At 51.2% G+C, this 21,087-nt stretch overlaps 1 protein-coding gene across 1 annotated transcript; it reads left to right on the top strand.

Annotated features, from left to right (window-relative positions):
• Positions 1–7,001: 7,001 nt before the first annotated feature.
• Positions 7,002–21,063, top strand: ORAI1 (ORAI calcium release-activated calcium modulator 1). The gene is made up of 2 exons (XM_058531374.1): positions 7,002–7,556; positions 20,068–21,063. Exons 1-2 carry the CDS (start codon positions 7,236–7,238, stop codon positions 20,668–20,670), a joined length of 924 nt encoding a protein of 307 aa, XP_058387357.1. The 5' UTR covers positions 7,002–7,235; the 3' UTR covers positions 20,671–21,063.
• Positions 21,064–21,087: the final 24 nt, after the last annotated feature.

Raw genomic sequence — 21,087 nt, 5'->3', positions numbered from 1 at the left:
ATCACTAGCACCCAGTGCTGCTCCTGTACCTTGAGTTTATTCCCAGGCCTCTGTCCTCTTCTCTCCTTTCCTCCCCTGAGTAGAAAACAGCTAACTAGATCATTCATTCACACTTACAGGGTTCTCCCTACTATGTGCCAGGCACTGGGTTAAACTATTTACATGTGTTATCCTGTTTTACGCACTCAACTATTCTATGAACACATACTCATAGACATCATTGTCCCCGTTTTCTAGATGGGGAATCTGAGGCTCAGAGAGATTTTTTTTTATAATTTTATTTATTTATTTTCCCCCAAAGCCCCAGTAGGTAGTTGTATGTCATAGCTGCACATCCTTCCAGTTGCTGTATGTGGGACGCGGCCTCAGCATGGCCGGAGAAGTGGTGCGTCAGTGCACACCCGGGATCCGAACCCGGGCTGCCAGCAGCGGAGCGCGAGCACTTAACGACTAAGCAACGGCACCGGCCTGCTCAGAGAGATTAAATGTAACTCTTACTCCTCAGTGTTGGGCCTGGGCTTGTTTGCCCTCAAATCCATTCCTTGCCCTTCCTCTGCTTTGCTCTGTATCACAGGGAGGCCAACCCCTGCCGGCTGCCAATAAACTGGCTTCCTGCATAGATCAACCAGTGGGAGGCAATATTAGGAGACCGGTGGGTGGGAGGAAGGGAGAAGCCAGGGTATTTCTCCCCCTCTCTCTGCCTCCCGCTGCAGCTGCATTTCCTGTGACTCTATCTCCCACCAGACAGGCCCGCTGTGGGTCCAGCTTCTATCTGGTGACTTCGGTCTTCTTGGGTACCAGAAACACCACCTCCTCCCTCTGACCCTCCAACCCCAGGAGTGGCACTGGCCCTCCTGCTGGTGTTAATCTGTAGATGCTTCACCCTCTATTTGCCTTCTTCCGTAGTCCTTCCACTCCCTATGAAGCAATTCTCTATAAATTCCCCTATTCTGGTATCTGTTTTTCCTAGTTGGATTCTCACTGACATTCTGCCTTTCGATTAATACTCACAGTTTAGCCAATTCATTGGATTTGGAATGAGACAATCCCCTTTCATTGAGCACAGCACATCCCACAGGAGGGAAAATAGTAACCACCATTTACTGAGCATTGTGCTAATTGCCAGACAAATGTTCTTTCCTGGAACACTCATAACAACCCTTTCTGCCAAGTCCATTACTATTCCCATTTGACAGATGGCTCAGAGAGGTTGGGTTGCTTGCCCAAAGCAGCACAGTTATAATTTGACAAAGCTGGGATACAAATCCAGGTGTCCTAGCTCCAAAGTCTGTGTCATTTTCTAATCTCTGTTAACATCTTGAACACAATTGCAGCCCCTCGATAAACTCATTAGAACTCAACTTCCTTGGCTGGCTAACGACCCCACCTCATCTCACCCCAGGGTACTTACATTAGTTTCCTAGGGCTGCTGTAACAAACTACCACAAACTGGGTGACTGAGAACAACAGAAATTTATAGTCTCACAGTTCTGGAGGCCAGAAGTCGGAAATCAAGGTGGCAGAAGGGCCATGTTCCCTCCGAAGGCTCTATGGAAGGATCTGTTTCAGGCCTCTCTCCTAACTTCTGTAGCCTCAGGCATTCCTTGGCTTGTAGATGACCATCTTCTCCCTGTGTCTCTGCATGTCATCTTCCCTCTGGGCATGTCTGTGTATCCAAATTTCCCCGTTTTATAAGGACACCAGTCATATTGGATTAGGGCCCACCATAATGACCTCATTTTAACTTGATGACTTCTTTAAAGACCCTATCTCCAAATAAAGTCACATTCTGAGGTCCTGGGAGTTATGACTCCAGCATATCTTCTTGCGGGGAAACAATTCAACCCCCAACAGTCCTCCCTGACTCAGGTGCTCGGTCTTTACAGTATAGACTAGCTGGTCCTCTTTTGCTAATGGAGGATGCTAGATCTTCCAGGAAGATGTTTAATCTTGCTGACACCCTGGTCCTTTAAGAGATGCAATGATTCCCAAATCATGTACACATTGATAAAATTTATCCCATTTTACTCCAAAATATATTGAGAGATGTAAAGCACCTCATATAGCCAGATCAATTTCAAAAAAGGAGAACAAAGTTGAAAGACTTAATTTACTTGACTTCAAGACTTATTTTAAAGCTAGAGTCATCAAGACAGTGTGAATTGGCATGAGAACAGACAAAAAGAGCAATGGAATAGAATAGAGAGGCCAGAAACAGACCCTCATGTGTAGAGTCACTTGATTTTTTGACAAAAGTGTTCATGCATTTCAATGGGGAAACCTCACTTCACTCAAAAATCAGTTGAGATGGATCATACTCCTAAACATACAAGCAAAAACTCTAAATCTTTTTAAAAATCTATGTTTTAAAGTTTTAAAACATAGGTGAATATCTTCATGACCTTGGGGTTGGCAATGATTTCTTAGCCAGGACACAAAAAGCACTAAACCATAAAAGGCAAAGGCACAAACACATGGACCCAGCAGTGGCTTCCGACCAGGGCGGGCGGCGGAGGGGAGAGGGAGCCTACAAGCCCAGGAACTGGGGAGCAGGGAGGCAGAGCAGGGGCTCCTCTGGACATGGTGTCTGAGCTCCAGGCCCAGGGAATCATTTGGAGATCAACACCAGAGTCCACAAATACTAATTCTGAATTTTGCAACCAGTCCCCTGACAGTACATAACTCTGTTTCCAGCTTCCTTCACACAATTCTTTGACTCTGAAAGCCATCTGGATCACTCACTAAAGCTGCCTTCCAGATGTCTTGTGGAGTTGGCACCAGGGCTGGGCAGCAGAGGGATTTCATACATTCTATGTGACACAGAGAGAGGGAGTCACAGGGATGCCTATACCAGTTCCAAAGAAGGACAACTTTTGAACTGTTAGAAATAAGTGGTACAGAAATGCATGGCTTCTGGAAAGAGTGAGCTTCCCATCACCAGAAGTATACTAGCACTGTTCTGTGAAGGCACAAGCTCACGAAATGGTGGCTCTTTTTATTATTATTAATTTAGGGGTTTCAAGCCTTAGACCAGTGAAAGGGGGAGGCATAGCTGGGGGAGGGAAGTAAACAGAGGCGAGCGACCATGATGGGCTCTGACAAGTACTCTCTTTTTAAATTTAAATGAAAGTGGGGAATTCTTTGAGGCCTTATTGGGCAGAAAGGGGCAAGGGCGTTCCTCTTCAGCTGGGCATCATATTTCCTGCTCCTAAAAATCTGCCTGTGGGAGGTGACTGGGTGTCCAAATTCAAGGTCCATGAATAGGTATTTGTAATATCTCCATTTTTGCTAAGAGGATTGGGGGCTCAGTAATTTGCCTAAGGTCACACTGCAACTGAGTAGCCAAGGGGACAGCCAACCTTAACTAAAGGACTAAAAGTACTTAAAAACTAAAGCTCATCTAGTTCAGTGGTTCTCAAACTTTACCCAAAGAATTTGCTAAAACTAAACTGCTTGAGTGGCTTTTAGTAATTTGCATTTTAAGAAAATACCTCTGGAGATTCATTCTGATGCAAGGGCAGAGGTAAGGGACAGGGGTAACTTTGGTCATGGGTAAGCCCCCAGTCTCTGGAGACCCACCAAGTGGGTTTAATGGCCAGTACTACTCCTTACTGACTCTGCACATTTTTCTCATCTGTAAGATGGTGATATTGATACCATGGGTTGTTCTAAGGAATTCTTGAGTTCAGTATAATACATTCAGGGGGCCAGCCCAGTGGCAGCATAGTGGTTAAGTTCGCAGGCTCTGCTTCAGTGGCCCTGGGTTCGCAGGCCCAGATCCCGGGCATGGACCTACAAGCTGCTCATTAAGCCGTGCTGTGGCGGCATCCCATATACAAAATAGAGGAAGATGGGCACAGATGTTAGCTCAGGGACAATCTTCCTCACCAAAAAAAAATAATAATAATATATTCAATATAATAAACAATGAAATAATTTAATATATTTAATACAATATATAATATTGATATATAATTAAATACAATCCAATATATTAATTACATTTTAATATTTTGCATTAAAATTATATTATATTTTTATAATATATACTACTTATAATAAATATATAGAGTATTTAAGAATAAAGGGCTTAGAGGGCCGACCCCGTGGCTTAGCGGTTAAGTGCGCGCACTCCGCTGCCAGCAGCCCAGGTTCGGATCCTGGGCGCGCACCGATGCACCGCTTGTCCGGCCATGCTGAGGCCGCATCCCACATACAGCAACTAGAAGGATGTGCAACTATGACATACAACTATCTACTGGGGCTTTGAGGGGAAAATAAATAAATAAATAAAACCTTAAAAAAAAAAAAAAAGAATAAAGGGCTTAGAATAGTGCCCATCAGTGGTAAGTACTACTCAAGTATTTTTTTCACCCCACGTGATGGGGAGATTGCTACCATCTCCCAAGGCAGCTCATGTCATCTTTGGTCAGCCCTGGGCTATGCCCACTGGCCACGGTGGTGGGGCCGGTTTCAGCAACCCTCTCGGGTGGATCTCTGTACTCTCATGCGCAGAGTTGATTGAAAAATTCTATTTGGCTTTTTCGGATATATATCCCAAAAGGCTGAGAGCACACCTTCCTGGCCACTAGGGGGAGCCACACAAGGTGCTTGGAGGCGCTGCGGGGATGGGCAGCCGGGGCTCCACTCCTGATTCTCCGCTGGCTTGTTTGGTGCCCTTTGGCAAGGTGCTTTGTCTCTGGGGGCTCAGTTTCTTCATCTGTTCAATAGGCGTTTGGGATGAGACTCGTGCATCTAACGGTCCCGGCTGGCTCTAACAAGGGTGGGGGAAAGTTACCACCCCCCGGCCCTGCAGGACTCTAGAACTCTGGGGCGGGAAGCAGGGATTGCCCTGACCCAGATGCTCTCCGTCAAGTCTGGAGAGCATTTTTACTTTTGCTGCGCAGTGCTGATGGTGGGACTTACACCCCAGAGAATCAGAAGGAGAGGGGGAGGGCATGACGTGGGAGCTGGAGAAAGGAAACCTGGCCCCACCCCCGCCCCAAAGCCTCCTGCCGAGTTGCCACGCCCAGATCCTATTGTTCCTTCTAAATCAGCAAATCTCTCCTTATAGCTTTCAGCCTCTTCCCCTTCCAGACCTGCTGGCCTCCCCCAGGCCCCATTACCCTTCAAATGTTGTGTGTACCCAATTCTGAGCTGGGATTTCTCGGAACCAAAGACATTTCATTATCTTATTCATTCAACATGATTCTATTGGGAGTCTCCTGTGGGCCAGACCCTGTGAAAGGCCCTGGGTGACAGCGAGGTGATTTAAACAGACATGAACTTTGCTCTCAAGACACGGACAAACAGGTCAATACATAAAAAACCTAGGTGATTTCAGATACTGTAGTAATCAGAACTATAAAGGAAATAAAACAGGGTGAGGTGATAGAACATGAAATGGGCGCTACTTTAGACAGAAAGGGAAGGTCTCCCTTTGGAGGTGATATTTGAGCTGAGACACGGATGGTAAGCGGAAGGAGTTACAAGTGCCACCAAAGAAGCAAGCCCAGTGAGGTGAGATTTCAAATTCCAAGTTCCCTAGTCTTCATAAAAACACAAAGAAAGGCCTCTGTGGGAATCCCAGAGACTCTTTTGGGAGGAAGGGGCCTTCAGTTTTTTCCCCGTAATGTGGGTGAGAGGAGGGGCGCTCTCTAGTGGTGACAAGAGTTAAATCTCACATCGCGGACCTGGAATGCCACATGCTTGTGACTTGACTCTTGGGGTAATTATGAGCTTCACTCATTTCTGTCTCTCCCACACTTATTCATTCAACAGATATTTAGTGAGTTCCGCATTCGTGCCGAGTGATATTCTAGATGCTGGGGGTAGAGTTGTGAAACAGACGGTAACGTCCCTGCCTTCCTGGAGCTCACATCCTAGGGGACAGCTCCTACCCAGTACTCTACCCCCACCTCACCTCTGCCCTCCACAATTCTGCAGCTAAATTGGCTTCCTAATGCTCCAACAGCCAGATATTGCTGCTTCAGAGTCTTTCCATCTGCCGTTCCCTTCACCCCTGGAAAGCAGATCCCTGGCTCTTCGCATTGCCGGTTCAGGTCTCAGCTCAAATGTGACCAAGTCAGAAAGGTGTAAACTTTATTTGTTTGCTTATTGCCTGTTCTGCCCACTAAAATATAACATTGCATAAAGGTTACCATTTTCTGGAATTTCTCAGCCTCGCTCTTAACAGGTGCTCAGTAAACACTCGCTGAATGGGTTTGAGCATTCATTCACTCATTCAGAAAAATATTTATCTGGTGCCAGCCAGCCTACTATGCGTCAGAAGCTGGTGAACCGTAAATGAGCGAATTTAACAAAACAGACCGAAAATCCCTGTCCAGAGCATTCTAAAATTAAGATTGCAGCCTCAGCATCACTCACCTCCTTTTCTCTGCTTTGTTTTTTCTATACATTTATCACCTAAACTATTATAATTTACTCTTCGGTGTTTGTGTGTTGCCCCCCTAGAATGTAAGCTTCATGAGGGCAGAGGATTTTGTCCATCTTGTTCACCACCCTACCCTCAGCGCCTAGAACAGTGCTGGCACTCAGTAGATGCTCAATAAGCAGACTAAATGAACTCTAGACCTCAGCCTGTTCTTTTTCCTGCAGAACTTGAGCCACCTTGTTCCAAGGGGAACACGGGCGGCAGGAGGCGCCCAGAGGTGACCTCAAGCGGTCCGCCTCAGGAGTCCGAGCTCCGGGAGCACGGCCATCAGAGCAGCTGCGGAGATGGGAGGTCCCGGCAGTGGCAGCGCGGCGACGCACAGGGCGCTGAGCCGCTTCCAGGAAGGGGCGCAGGCGCTTGCGGCGCGCGGGGATTGTGGGCGGTGCTGTCGGAGGAGACGAGTCACGTGACTCGCGCCAGCACCGCCCACCTCCCCTGGGCGGGGCGTCGGGTGGGCGGGGACGCATGCAAATCAGCCTGGGGCGGCAGCCAATCGCGGCGCGCGCCGAGGGACCGGGCCCGGGGATCCGGGACGCTAGCTTGCGCGCAGGCTCGCGTTGCTGCTTCCCCGGACTTTTGCAAGCGGCGAGGCGGGCCTGCAGGCTGGAGCTGCAGCGTCTTCGACCATCTCTTCGTTGTCCTCGCCTGCCGGCCGGGTGAGGCCAGGCCCGCGCGAAGGGCAGGCGGTCGCTGCCTCAGGCGGAGGCGGAGGTGCGGCGTGGGGTGGGGGCCGCTGCCTTCGCAGGCGCCCGGGCCGGCCCGCGCCTCTGCAACGTGCTCCATGCATCCGGAGCCCGCCCCGCCCCCGAGCAGCAACAGCCCCCAGCTTCCCCTAAACGGCGGCAGCAGCAACAGCGGCAGCCGCCGGAGCCGGCGCCGCAGCGGGGACGGGGAGCCCCCGGGGTCGTCGCAGCCGCCGCCGCCCCCACCGCCACCGCCTCCTGCCGTCACCTACCCGGACTGGATCGGCCAGAGTTACTCCGAGGTGATGAGCCTCAACGAGCACTCGATGCAGGCGCTGTCCTGGCGCAAGCTCTACTTGAGCCGCGCCAAGCTCAAAGCCTCCAGCCGGACCTCGGCTCTGCTCTCCGGCTTCGCTATGGTGAGCTCGGGCCGCCCTGCCCTGCCCCCTCTCCTGTCCTGGTCGCTCCCGCCCGCAGCCCCGACGGGGCCCACAGGGGAGCAGGCGGGCTGGGGTGAGGGGAAGAGCTGGGAGAAGGCTGTCGTGGACGCTGGAGAGGGCCAGAAGTGCTGGACGTGAGCGACAAGTGACACCCGATGTGGGAGACTTGAGGGAGTGTCAAACCATACAAATGTCCAGGGATGGGGGGCTCAGGTGCCTTCAGATGAGCAAGCTCCATGCAGCAAGGAGGGAAAAACACAGCAGGATCGTCAAAGTAAATCTGCAAGAAGACCGTCCCACATATATTCAGGGGGAAAGGAAGGACACAAAGGGTCTGATCTCCTTGGGAGCAGGTGTTCAGGAGGTGGGGAGGAGAAGCACCCCTGAGCTGTCTGTCTTGTGCCCCCACACTTGAGGCCAGAAGGTGTTGGCCATGTTCTGATATCACCTGTAAAGGGGATTTCCTGACACCCTTTCTCCCACCGTATTTTCCGAGAGCCTCAGCCTGGGGGGTTGACAACCACTCCTCACCCTCAGTTTCTTCTCCAGAAACTTGCCACTGAGTCACTGGGTGTGGGGGAGGAGGGTGGGACATGTTCCCGTTGAATGGGCTCTGTCTTGATTTAGGAGATTGGCGTAGTTTCCTCTCGTGCTGGCCTGGGCTGGAGTAGAAATGAGCCTCCTGAGGGGCGCGTTGGGTGAGGCTGCAGGTTGGGCAGAGAAGTGGCCTTAGGGATGCCTTTAGGCCTGGAATCTTGGAGTCTTGGGGCTGGGCCCTACATAACAATTCATTATTATCACTTTCGGTGACATCAGCCCTTGTGAGTGGGGTCACCCCCCCCCAAAGTCTCTAGCCTAGAGCACTCCTGCCTTCCCAGTGAGTGAGCTAAGCCCTTGGCCTTGAGGGAGGGAGTGGCCGCGCCCTTCGTGTTGTCTTGGGAAGGGAGTGTGTCTGGTACTCTCCCTGTGTTCTACAAACAAGTGGGCTCATGCAGTGGAGCCTGAACTTTTTCGAAACCCTAAGCGAGTGCAGAGCACACCAGCCACAGTGGAAAGGCCAGGTGATTGGGGGTGGAGAAGAGCTCTCCCAGCTCTGCCACTTGCTGCCTGTGTGACCTCACGCAGATGCCTCTCTGGGCCTTGATTTCTGAATCGGTAAAGGAAAGCTGCTACTCAGAAGTTTCTCTGACTTTAAGATTAAATTGAGGGCCGGCCCCGTGGCTTAGCGGTTAAGTGCGCGCTTTCCGATGCTGGTGGCCCGGGTTCGGATCCCGGGCGCGCACCAACGCACCGCTTCTCCGGCCATGCTTGGGCCGCGTCCCACATACAGCAACTAGAAGGATGTGCAGCTATGACATACAACTATCTACTGGGGCTTTGGGGGGAAAATAAATAAATAAATCTTTAAAAATATATATATATTAAATTGAGGGAGCCCTAGGGGCCGGCCCAGTGGTGTAGTGGTTAAATTTACCGGCTGCACTTCGGCAGCCCAGGGTTCGCAGGTTCGGATCCCGGGAGCGGATCTATGCCCTGCTTATCAAGCCATGCTGTGGCAGGCATCCCACATATAAAGTAGAGGAAGATAGGCAGGGATGTTAGCCCAGGACCAATCGTCCTCAGCAAGAAGAGGAGGATTGGCAACAGATGTTACTTCAGGGCTAATCTTCCTCACCAAAAAAAAAAAAAAATTGAGGGAGCCCTTGAGAGGAGATGAGAGAGTGTGTGTGTATGCACATGCGAGGGAGGGGCAGTCTAGTTTTTAGTTTAGATCAATATGATGGAATTCTGTTCTCTTAGTCCCAGATCCTATGCAACCCGTCTCTGCCTTGTGTCTGAAGAATCTCTAAGAATAGCTGACATTTACCAAGCACCCTGTGTAGGTTCCTTAACTCCATACTAACTCCTCAGCCACCCTTCGAGGTGATTCTTGTCATGGGACTTTCTCGAGGCCACGCAGCTAGTCTGCTGGAGCGTGTTTTGAACGAGGCTCTGCTGGCACCCAGAACTCAGGCACTTGTGCCATTTGTGGTGTATGGAGCTCTGATTGATATCCAGCCAGAGCCATGGTAGGACCAGGCCTTCTAGGGAATGAGAAATGGAGCAGAAAAGTTTCTTTTAAACAAAATAAAATTTTATGGTTTGGGGGAAGGGAGAGGAAGGGAGTGACACCGCCAATTGTTAGCTCTTCCCAGCAGTGCTCAGCAGGTGTGATGCCTGTTCCCCTTTTTCTTGGGATCTTAAATTCATAGCTGCCCAGGCCCCTTCCCACTCCAGGAGAAGTGAACATCCTGCCTTCTTGAGTCCCGTCTTCCTCCCAAAGAAGCTGGGCCTTTTAATCAAATGTCACCTCCCTCTTCCTCTTGCTAAAAACAGTGTGGGGAAGTCAAGAGGCAGGGGCAGCCAGTGACTTGGGGTGGGCCTTGGCTCACCCAGACTGTCTCTTGGGGACATTTTCCTCGGCTGGGGTGGAGAAGGCTTCTTGGCTCGACTGATGGAATCCCCAAAGTTCTGCCAGCAGGGAAGGGCTGAACCCATGACAGCCTCCATTCTAGTAAAGCAGTTACAAGAGGGTAACTGTGTTTGACATGAGTCTGGAAATCTATGGGAGAGATGGCGTTGGGGTAGAGAGTGGGGCTCAGCAGGGCAGGTTTGTCCGTGCTTCACCCCCACCGCAGACACCTAGCCTTGTGAGTGAGCCTCAGAGAGGAAGGGGTGCCACACAGCCCAACGCCATGGAAACAGAGTGAGCAAGTTTCCTGGACTACTCTCCCTTGGCCTGTGAGTCAGCACAAACAACTTCCTGCCCCCAGAGAGCTTCCTTCCTAGAGACCTGGAAAACCAGAGGAACTGATGTGACCTTTCATCTCCAGGGGTGGGAGAGTTGGCAAGGATGGGAGGCTCACCTGCTCACCAGGTGAGATGGAGGAAAAATCTCCCAAGACCCTGGAGGGAACCGAGAGACGCCCCCCATCGTGGGTAAGGGTCTAGCTGTGGGATCTCAGACTTTGGGGCCGGTTTTCTCACGGGTATGAAAGGGGCACAGATCCTGCTCCCTCATGGACTTGAATGAGGATTCATGAGGAGGCCAGATTGGGCCCACGAAAGGTTCAGGAATTTCCAAGATCTGATGGTGTATACCTTAGCTGGACCCTCTACTCTGCAGCCAAGATTCCTGCTCCTGACAGCATTTCTAGAAACAATAGGCCTTGGCTGGGCTCAGCATCGACTCCAATGAAAGATATAAAACCAGGGGCCCTGGATGTAGCGCCTGATAGCATCCTGCACCCTTGAGCTGAGGGTGCCCTCATGGGCTATGATTTAGGCTGTCTGTGCCTCAGTTTACCTCTCAGTGAAAGGCAGCCCACCTCAGCCTGACCCTGTGCCCTGCAAGACTCTGGCGAGTACACATGGCAACCTTGGTTTGCTGGGGAGGGCAGGCTGTAACGTTAGCCTAAGCAGAAGATAATTGGGAAGGTCAGCCTGCTGCCGTAAACAAAATGCCTTCCACGACCTGGGATCAATTATTTTTGGATTATCTGCCTCCTCAAGTTCTCTGCCCGCTAGCACCCTTTTTTTCCCAGGTTCCAGAGCGGGTTCAGAAGTTGCTTGGAATTTCTGTGAAAATGAGTTAGAAGGAAGAGCTCGAATCGTAAGACATTGAGCCTCTGTGACATGTTCGGAGTTCAGGGGGCATGGAAATGAGTAAGAAATTACTGTTACTACTCACAGTGCTAATCAGTAACAGTAGTCGTTGCTGTTCTGGATTGGGGTCCTGGAGTAGACCCGCTACTGTGCAGAGTGCTCTTGCCCCATCTCACGATTTTCACACAACGTGGTGAGGGTAGGTGCTCGCCCTGGATGAAGGACGTCCCCGAGGTTAGCGGGCTGGTGAGCTGCTGAGCCCTATGACTGGTGTAGCCCCATTGCTGCGGGAGAGGAAGCATCAGAGAGAGTTGGGTGGGGTGGAGCGGGGAGGCTCCAATAGGGTAGAGCTAAGTAAGAATGGTCTGGAGCCACACAACCTGCGTTCAGATCTGGCTCTGCCATTTACAACTGTGAGACCCTGGGGAAGTCACTGAACGTCTCTGGGCCTCAGTTTCCTCATCTGTAAAATGGGGCTAGTAGTAGTGCCAGCCTCATAGGGTTGGTGTGAGGATTCATTGATTTAGTATTTGCAAAGCACTTAGAATATCCCTGGCCCAGGTACCCAGGAAACTCGCTCACCTTTGTTCCCATGGTGTTCGGACTGCTTGTATAAGGGTTAACTGATTGAGAAGAATGATTCCAGCTAGGGCTTGGGGAAGAGCCCTCTGGTCAGAGGAAGTGTCCGGGACAAAGTTACAGAGATGATAGGGTCTCGGGGAAAGGCAGAGGGGCTGATGTGGCTGGAATTGAGGGTGTGTAGGGAGTAGTAGAGAAGGATGAATATAGTCGGCCAAGATGGTGCAGGGCCTTGAATGGCTGTTCAGGAAGTTTGAACTCTTCTATTGGCAGTGGGGAGCCATCGAAGGTTTTGGAGCAGAGGAGTTACGTGTTGAATTTTAGAATAATGATGATGATGTTACCCAACACCAACCATGAGCCTGGACCCTTTTCTTTCATTCTTTTTAACCCTCAGAAAGCTCTTAAAGGTATGTACTATAGTTAGAAAAATCTAAGGCTCCTAGAGGTTAAGATCACTGAGCTAGTAGAATTCAAACCCCAGCCGGTGTGACTTGGAGCCTTTTCTACTCAGCCACCCTCTCACCTGTCCCTTTAGCTGGTCGGTAACTGGGCCTTTGAAGTCTTCCATGTGTGCGCTTCTGCACTCTGGGCTGTGTATAAACGGAATTTTGCTGAATGCCCCAAGGGGAGGGCACTCCCTGCCTAGCTGAGAAGCCACTTGTAAAACTTCACAAGTGCATGGGGCTGGCCCAGTGGCGTAGTGGTTAAGTTTACGTGCTCCGCTTCCGTGGCCCAGGGTTCGCGGGTTCGGATCCGGGCCACGGACCTGTGCACCGCTTATCAAGCCATGCTGTGGCAGGTGTCGCACATAAAATTGAGGAAGATGGGCACAGATGTTAGCTCAGGGACAATCTTCCTCAGCAAAAAGAGGAGGATTGGCAACAGATGTTAGCTCAGGGCTAATCTTCCTCACAAAAAAAAAACCCAAAAAACAAAAAAAACAATTTCACAAGTGCCTGTGGTGCATTTCTAGAATTTTCCGCTGGGATCTGTGTTGACCTCTGCTGGTTGCTGGGTCCAGGGCTGATGAAGGAGAATGCCAGGGCTTCCCAACGTGGCACTGTGGTAATCTGTGCTGGGGAGAGGGAGAGATCCCTCGGAGAAATAAAACTGAGAATGTTAAATAGAAGCCAGCAGGTTTCTCTCTGATGGGCCTTCTAGGGGCCTTTAATGTGCTCCCCAGCAGGGACCCCTCAAACTGATAGGACCACACACCGTTTTCTTCAGAGGAGGCTCTCCCGGGACTGATGTGACAGCCGTCTTTGGGAGCATTGGCCTAACCCAGGAATTGGTCAACTTTTTCTATGAAGGGCCGGATAGTAAATTTTTTTTTTCCCTCTTTCTCCCCAAAGCCCCAGCAGATAGTTGTATGTCATAGTTGCACATCCTTCTAGTTGCTGTATGTGGGACGCGGCCTCAGCATGGCCGGAGAAGCGGTGCGTCGGTGCGCGCCCGGGATCCGAACCCCGGCCGCCAGTAGCGGAGCGAGCACACTTATCCTCTAAGCCATGGGGCCGGCCCCCCTCAGATAGTAAATATTTTCGGCTTTGCAGGCCACAAGGTCTCGGTGGTAACTACTCAATTCTGCCGTTTTAGCTCAAACACAGCCACAGAGGATAGGTAAATGAATGGGTGTGGCTGTGTACCCATAAAACTTTATTTACAAAAGCTACACTCTGCAGGCCAGTTTGCCAACCCCCGGTCTAAATGGTGGTCTCCAGGGCCGGCCCCGTGGCTTAGCGGTTAAGTGCGTGCGCTCCGCTGCTGGCAGCCCGGGTTCGGATCCCGGGCGTGCACCGACGCACCGCTTCTCCAGCCATGCTGAGGCCGTGTCCCACATACAGCAACTAGAAGGATGTGCAACTATGACATACAGCTGTCTACTGGGGCTTTGGGGGGAAAAAATAAATAAATAAAATTATAAAAAAAGAAGAAGAAGAAAGATGCCTTTAAAAAATAAATAAATAAATGGTGGTCTCCAAACTTTTGAGTGCATACCCCTCCCAAAAAATTGTTAGTGCTAGCCTCAGTATTTGTATGCTTATGTATACATATCATGTGTATATGTGTACATATGTATGTATATTATACATACATATTATGTATGCTATGTGTTCTAATAAAACATGTGTATTAAAACATACATAAAAATACAATATGGCAAAGTTGAAAGGATGAGCTAAATAATAAATGAAGGTCAGTAGAAGCTCTAATATGGTCTTCCGATTTCCAATGGATCACATAGGACTGTCTGTCAGACACTTTATAGAGACCCTGGGCCGAAATACCCCTGTATGGTCAGGTCTTACCTTCATTTATTCCTTCAACAATCTTTTACTGAGGCCCCTAGTGGGACAAGGTCCAGCGCGAGATGCTGGAGAAACAAAGGGACGTAGATTGGAGGAAATAGACATGTAATTATGTCTTTAGAACACGTTTGTGTGGTAAGTGAGGTGGGGGGGAGCATAACTGAAGGACGCTTATCACAGTCTGAAAATACTTATTTGCCTAAATGTTTAGTGTCTCTCATCCTCCCTGGGGCAGGAATTTTGCTTTCTTACTTCCTCCTTTCTCTCCAGCAGAACCACAGGATCCTCCAGGCAAAACTTGAAAAAGTCAGAATTAGCCAGATGGAGAGAAAGTCTAGGCCTGTCGTCCCCCGCCCCATCTGCAGGTTCAACTTAGTGGCTTATGACATAAATTTAGTGAGTCACAACCAGCATTTTTTTTTTAAATGAAACAAGAATGGAATGAAATAAAACATAGCAGCACGCATGGAGTGTTGTAAGAATAGGCTGTTATTAGTGGGCTTTAAGGATAAATGTTGTTTGGGGAAACTTTTGTTTCTGTTATACATGTGCGTGTATCTATTTATAGAAACGTTTAGAGTACTGGACTGTAGTGGTCAAAGAGTTTGTAAACCGCTGGACTAGGCTTCAATCCTCTCTTAATAGATAGTTTGCATTTGAGATGGGCTGTAGGCTCAGATGGCCCTGCGTGACCCTGGGTGATTGCGGCTTGGTGGCCCTTGTGTTCCATGCTGCAGCCATCCACCCCCCTAAAGAGTGAGCAAGAGAAGCCCAGGCTTGGGAAAGGAGAGTTGTGTCTCCCAGCTGTAGGTGCTGGGGTCAGGCTGGGCATGGGAGGGCTGCCTCAGAAGGGTCTGGACTTCCAGGCAGGCACCAGGTGGCCGAGGTCTCCATAGAGCCCAGCAGGAGTGAGGAGAGGTGGTTGGCATTTGGGCGTGGCAAAGCCAGCCAGGCCCCACCCTTTGCAGAATCACACAACCCTCTTCTTGGCTCATGCTTGAAAATCGGTGTCCCCGAGTCCCCTCTGGGGGGTCCATGGACCAGTGTGAGGTGAGGCTGGTGGTCTTTTGCCTTTCCTACCCCTTTAGGACCTGTGTGGCCAGGTTCAAACAGGCCCATGGCCTGCTGGGAGCTGTTGATTTTATTTTGGGTTAACGGGCCCAGCTCTCTGGCTATATTTACCTTGCGAAGCTGCTTGCAATCTGATCTGATCTCTCTGGGACTCAGCTGGGGCCCTGGGAGTCGCCTGCCAGATTCCGTGAGGCCCCCAACTTTACTCTCCAAACCCGGGGGGAGATTTCCCAAGCAGGAAGCGTTCTGGAAAAGCAGTGGCTTTTATTCCTGTGAACAGTTTTCATCAGTATCCATGATGTGTGCCATCCGTTCCTTTCTTCTCTCTCTGAATCATTCCTTTACAAAGCCCCGTGGTGCTGAAGTTGGTCCTACAGCCAGCCTGTGTGGTCAGTTCCAGGAATTGTAGGGTCTGGCGAGGGTGAGGGGGTTTCTTCCAGAGCATGGCAGCAGGCCCCTTCCTCACCCTTGGGGGTCCCAGCGTCACAGGCTGAGCCGCCCAGCCCAAGAGCTCAGGGAAGCCTGGCCGGTTCTGGTGTCCCCAGGCCAGGTGTATGTTGACAGCTGCGATTTCTGGCCCTGGAGCCTGTGGGTGTGACAAATGGTGTGTAAAATGGTGGTCTTGGTCCTGCTGAGGTGGCCATCAGGCCAGGTGTGGTTTGGGACTCACATTCTCCTTGTGCCCAGGGTTTGGAACTGGGGCAGCCTCAGAATGGAGTAAATGAGGCCCAGAATGGGGCTCCAAGACCCTCACCCATCCCAAGGGGTAGAACATGGGCACATGGGGTAGAACATGGGCACATGGGGTCAGCTCTCTCCAGCCTGAGCTGAGGGCATCTAGGGGCTATTTGTCTTCTACTTCAAGCCCCATGTTTTTCTTTTTCGCTGAGATTTATTGAGTGCCTCCTGTGGGCCAACCCTGTGTTTAAACACTTACGTGTCAAGACCTCATTTAATCTCCTCAGCAACTGTCTTAGTCCATCTGGGCTGCTATAACAAAATACCACAGACTGGGTGGCTTATAAACAACAGACATTTATTTCTCACAGTTTCTGGAGGCTGGAAGATCAAGGGGCGGACCTCCTGGTTCATAGACGCTGTTTACTGGCTGTGGCGAGGGAGCTTTCTGGGGTCTCTCTCTCTCTTTTTTTTTTTTTTTTTTTTTTTGTGAGGAAGATCAGCCCTGAGCTAACATCCATGCTAATCCTCCTCTTTTTGCTGAGGAAGACCGGCTCTGAGCTAACATCTATTGCCAATCCTCCTCCTTTTTTTCTTTGTTTCCCCAAAGCCCCAGTAGATAGTTGTATGTCATAGTTGCACATCCTTCTAGTTGCTGTATGTGGGTCATGGCCTCAGCATGGCCGGAGAAGCGGTGCGTCGGTGCGCGCCCGGGATCCGAACCCCAGGCGGCCAGTAGCAGAGCATGCGCACTTAACCGCTCAGCCACGGGGCTGGCCCTCTGGGGTCTCTTTTATAAGGGCACTAGTCCCATCATGAGGGTTCCACCTTCATGACCTAAGCACCTCCCAAAGGCCCCACCTCACACCATCACATTAGGGTTAGGATTTCAGCGTATTAATTTTGGGAGGACACAGACATTTGGTCTGTAGTAGCAACCATGTGAGGGGAACACTGTTACCCACTTTGCACACAGGCTTTAGAGCCAAGTGGACTTGAGTTCAGATCCCCCACTCAACAGCAGTGTAACCTTTAACCCCGCCAACCTCACCTCTCTGAGCCTCAGTTTCTTCATTTGAAGAATAATAATAGGGGCTGGCCCGGTGGCGCAGCAGTTAAGTGCACGCGCTCCACTCCAGCGGCCCTGGGTTTGCAGGATCCCGGGCACGCACTGACGCACTGCTTGTCAGGCCATGCTGTGGCGGCGTCCCATATAAAGTAGAGGAAGGTGGGCATGGATGTTAGCTCAGGGCTGGTCTTCCTCACAAAAAAAAAAAAAAGAATAATGATGTTACTAATAATTGCTGGCACATTATTAAGCTTATTACTTGCCAGGTCTTGTTTTAAGGGCTTTATATTCATTAATTCATTGAATCTTTATATCAACCACAAGAAGTAGGCCCCTGTTTTATAGATGTGGAAACTGGCACAGAGAGGTTGAAATACTTGTCCAAGGTTACCAGCTTTGTAAGTGGAGGAGCCAATTCGCTCTTAATGGACATACAGAGGGGGAGATGCCAGGTGAGGGAACAGAGGGGGAGCATTGCCTGTATGTGTACCTCCTGCACACACCCCCAGCACCCAGCTCGGGGCCTGATGCACCTGGCAGGTCCGGACATTTCCGGTGAGTGAATAAATAGCCCGTGGACTAGGGGCAGCCAAGCAGCAGGCTCTCCTGCTTGGCCCTTCTCTGATTTCAGGTTCCGGGGCAGCAGGCCAAAACAGGAAGAGGAAGTGCTGGGGGTGGGGAGGCGGCAGGAGGCACGCACCGCTGGGGGGGTGCCCCCCTTCTCCAGTGTGGGCAGGCCTGGGGACAGAGACCAGGGGCCCTCAGGATGTGGCCTTAACTTTCCGTGCCCTGTGGCCTGCCCTGATGCCCCGTGTGCCTCACCCAAGTGTACTAAGAATTCTCAGGGTTGGCTTTAGGCCACCAGTGATCTTAAAAAAGGTCGAAATCCTAATGGCACAGCCCCAGATTTATATGAGCTTAAAACGTTTTGTAAACTCCAGGGCGGAAAAGTTACACAATCGTCAATTGTGGGAATTCTTAGGCAAAAGTCTGTGGATCCTCTTGAGATTGTCGGAAAAGTCCTATGAATATATATACCTGGGTGTTCTAAGGAGAGTGTCCATTATTTTCACCAGATTCGCAGAGGTCTTGGACCCCACATCAGCTCTACACTGTGACCTTAATCTTGCCATGTCCCCTCCTTTTACTACAGATAAGAGGGGAAGGTCTTGTCTAAGGTCACAGGGAAGCAGGGGTGGTTCAGAGCCAGACTCAGGCCCACCAGTTTGGCCCTTGTGTTCTCTCAGCCCAAGCGTGTCCCTCCAGCAGCAGAGTAGAAACCCCAGAGGATTCCATATAGAGGCAGTGGGATTGGGGATGAGGTTTCTAAACTGAATAATAATAATAATAAAGCTTAGTTTTACTGAAGGTTCACTCTGTGCCAGGCACTAAGTTTTATGTAGATGAGCTCAATCCTCACAACAACCCTCTGTCATGTACCATTATCCCCATTTTATAGATGAGGAAACTGAGGCCCAGAAAGTTGAAGGAGCTTGCCAGAGTCACACAGCCTAATAGCAGAGGAGTCAGGGTTCCAGGCCAGGCAGCCTGGCTCCAGAGCCTGTGCTCCTAACCACTGCCCCACACTGCCTTTCCAGGCCCTAGGATGGGTGCAGAGGTACAAGAAATGAAAGCAAACAGGGCCAGGCATCACAGGCAGAAGGAGAGCTGGTGGGGAAGGAAAGAGCCCACTCCTCTCCCCAGGAGAGGAGAGAGAGTAAGGAGAGATCAAGGGCAGGCTGGTGTGGGGCTAATGGGTACATTTCATCATCTGACTTCCGCCTCGGAGCCTGGCACGTACAGAGCAAACACTTTATGAAGGGTCACTGTCCTGAATGGTATTGCCGTGGGCACTTGCTGCCCCGGTCCCTCCCGCCCCGACAGGCAGATTCTGGCAGTGTGCCCACCACCCGCTGCTCCCGGCCCAGATCTGATGAGCTGGCTCCTTCACATGGGGGTATTTTGCAAGCCCCAGGTGAGAAGCAGCGGGTGGTGGGCCCGGAGCATGCCCCTGGTGACCCTGGATCCACAAGTCTCCAGGAACTGGGGAGCAGCTAGTGCGTCAGTCCTGGGGCCCTGAGCCCAGAGCTGGGCTTGCCAACCCCGCCGTGGCACTGGCTAGAGCCCATCTCTTCTGGGAAGCCTCTCCTGGTTCCTTGTTGGTTGGTGCACTGTGTTCTCAGAAAGGGCCTGGGCATGACCTGGGAGGGCCTTCCTCTCTCCCCCCAACCCCTCTCCTTGTCCCCAGAGCAGGGCATGAGGAGAAGTCTCTGCTTGGGAATGGGAGTATGGGGCCAACAGGGAAGGGGGTTGGTGGTTGCGCTTGTTTTATGCAAACTTTTTTTATCATCATCAAATATACATAAAACTTACCATTTTAACCATTTGTGGTGGTTAGTTTTTAATGCCTGGCTGGGTGGTAATTGCAGTGGTTCCTATTTAGGAGGTGTTTACCATGTACCAGGAGCTCTCATTTTTTTCTTTTTTTTTGTGAGGAAGATCAGCCCTGAGCTAACATCCATGCTAATCCTCCTCTTTTTGCTGAGGAAGACCGGCTCTGAGCTAACATCTATTGCCAATCCTCCTCCTTTTTTTTTCCCCCAAGCCCCAGTAGATAGTTATATGTCATAGTTGCACATCCTTCTAGTTGCTGTATGTGGGACGCGACCTCAGCATGGCCGGAGAAGCGGTGCACGCCCGGGATCCAAACCCGGGCCGCCAGCAGCGGAGTGCGCGCACTTAACTGCTAAGCCACACCGGCCCCAGGAGCTCTCATTTAATTGTTAAAATTATCCTATGAACTAGTATATTGCTATTTTACAAAGAAGAAAGCTGCGGCTCAGAGAGGTTCAGTGACTTTGCCAAGGACACGCAGCTAGTGAGTAGCAGAACTGGGATTAAAATCCAGGCAGACTGGGCTCCAAGCCTGCTTTGTTCACCAGTACTTTCTGCCACTTCTCAACCCTAAGTGGGTGGGTCATATTGCCCCATTATATAGATATGGAAACTGAGGCTCAGAGAAGCCAAGTGACTTACCCAGGGTCCCAGAGCTTGATGAAAGGAGAGCCAGGATTGGAGTGCGGCTCTGTGGGCTGTGACCGTCCTGGCACTCAGCCCGCCTCTCCCCTTCTCCCAGGTGGCGATGGTGGAGGTGCAGCTGGACGCTGACCACGACTACCCGCCGGGGCTGCTCATTGCCTTCAGTGCCTGCACCACGGTACTGGTGGCCGTGCACCTGTTTGCGCTCATGATCAGCACCTGCATCCTGCCCAACATCGAGGCCGTGAGCAACGTGCACAACCTCAACTCAGTGAAGGAGTCGCCCCACGAGCGCATGCACCGCCACATCGAGCTGGCCTGGGCCTTCTCCACTGTCATCGGCACGCTGCTGTTCCTGGCCGAGGTTGTGCTGCTCTGCTGGGTCAAGTTCTTGCCCCTCAAGAGGCAGCCGGGCCAGCCGCAGCCCACCAGCAAGCCCCCAGACGACGGCGCGGCCGCCAATGTCAGCAGCAGTGGCATCACCCCGGGCCAGGCCGCCGCCATCGCCTCTACCACCATCATGGTGCCCTTCGGCCTGGTCTTTATTGTCTTTGCTGTCCACTTCTACCGCTCACTGGTCAGCCATAAGACGGACCGACAGTTCCAGGAGCTCAACGAGCTGGCTGAGTTCGCGCGCTTGCAGGACCAGCTGGACCACAGAGGGGACCACCCGCTGACACCTGGCAGCCACTATGCCTAAGCCCTCAGTCTGGGCACCTCAAAGCTTTGGCCTTACGCCCTTCCCCATGACCTTGTCCTGCCCCAGCCTCAAGGACAGCCTGCACAGGGGGCTGAGTTTTCATCAGGGGGCAGAGAGTGGAGGGAAGAGGCTTTTTTTTAAGAGAACTTACTGCACTTTGAAACTTTCCTCTATGAGAATAAGCACTTCCGGTTTTCCAGCTCCAGGTTTGCCTCCTGCTAGGAGGCCCCCAGTGGGAGCCAGAGCTGGGACAAACACTCCCTTTGTCCCTCCTCCTCCCCCACGCCAGTGCCACCTGGACGCCTCCTGTCCTTTCCATCTTGGGCCCCCCTCCCCGTCGAGTGTGTACGCGCGCGTGTGTGTGTGTGAACACATAAACGTACTCATAAGGGACACCTCCTCTTGTGTCTGTATTTG

The sequence above is a fragment of the Diceros bicornis genome, chromosome 35, assembly GCF_020826845.1.
Source record: "Diceros bicornis minor isolate mBicDic1 chromosome 35, mDicBic1.mat.cur, whole genome shotgun sequence".
In the NCBI taxonomy this organism is placed as follows: Eukaryota; Metazoa; Chordata; class Mammalia; order Perissodactyla; family Rhinocerotidae; genus Diceros; species Diceros bicornis.
The sequence above is the reverse complement of the archived record's forward strand: the minus strand, read 5'-3'. Positions and strand labels throughout refer to the sequence as shown.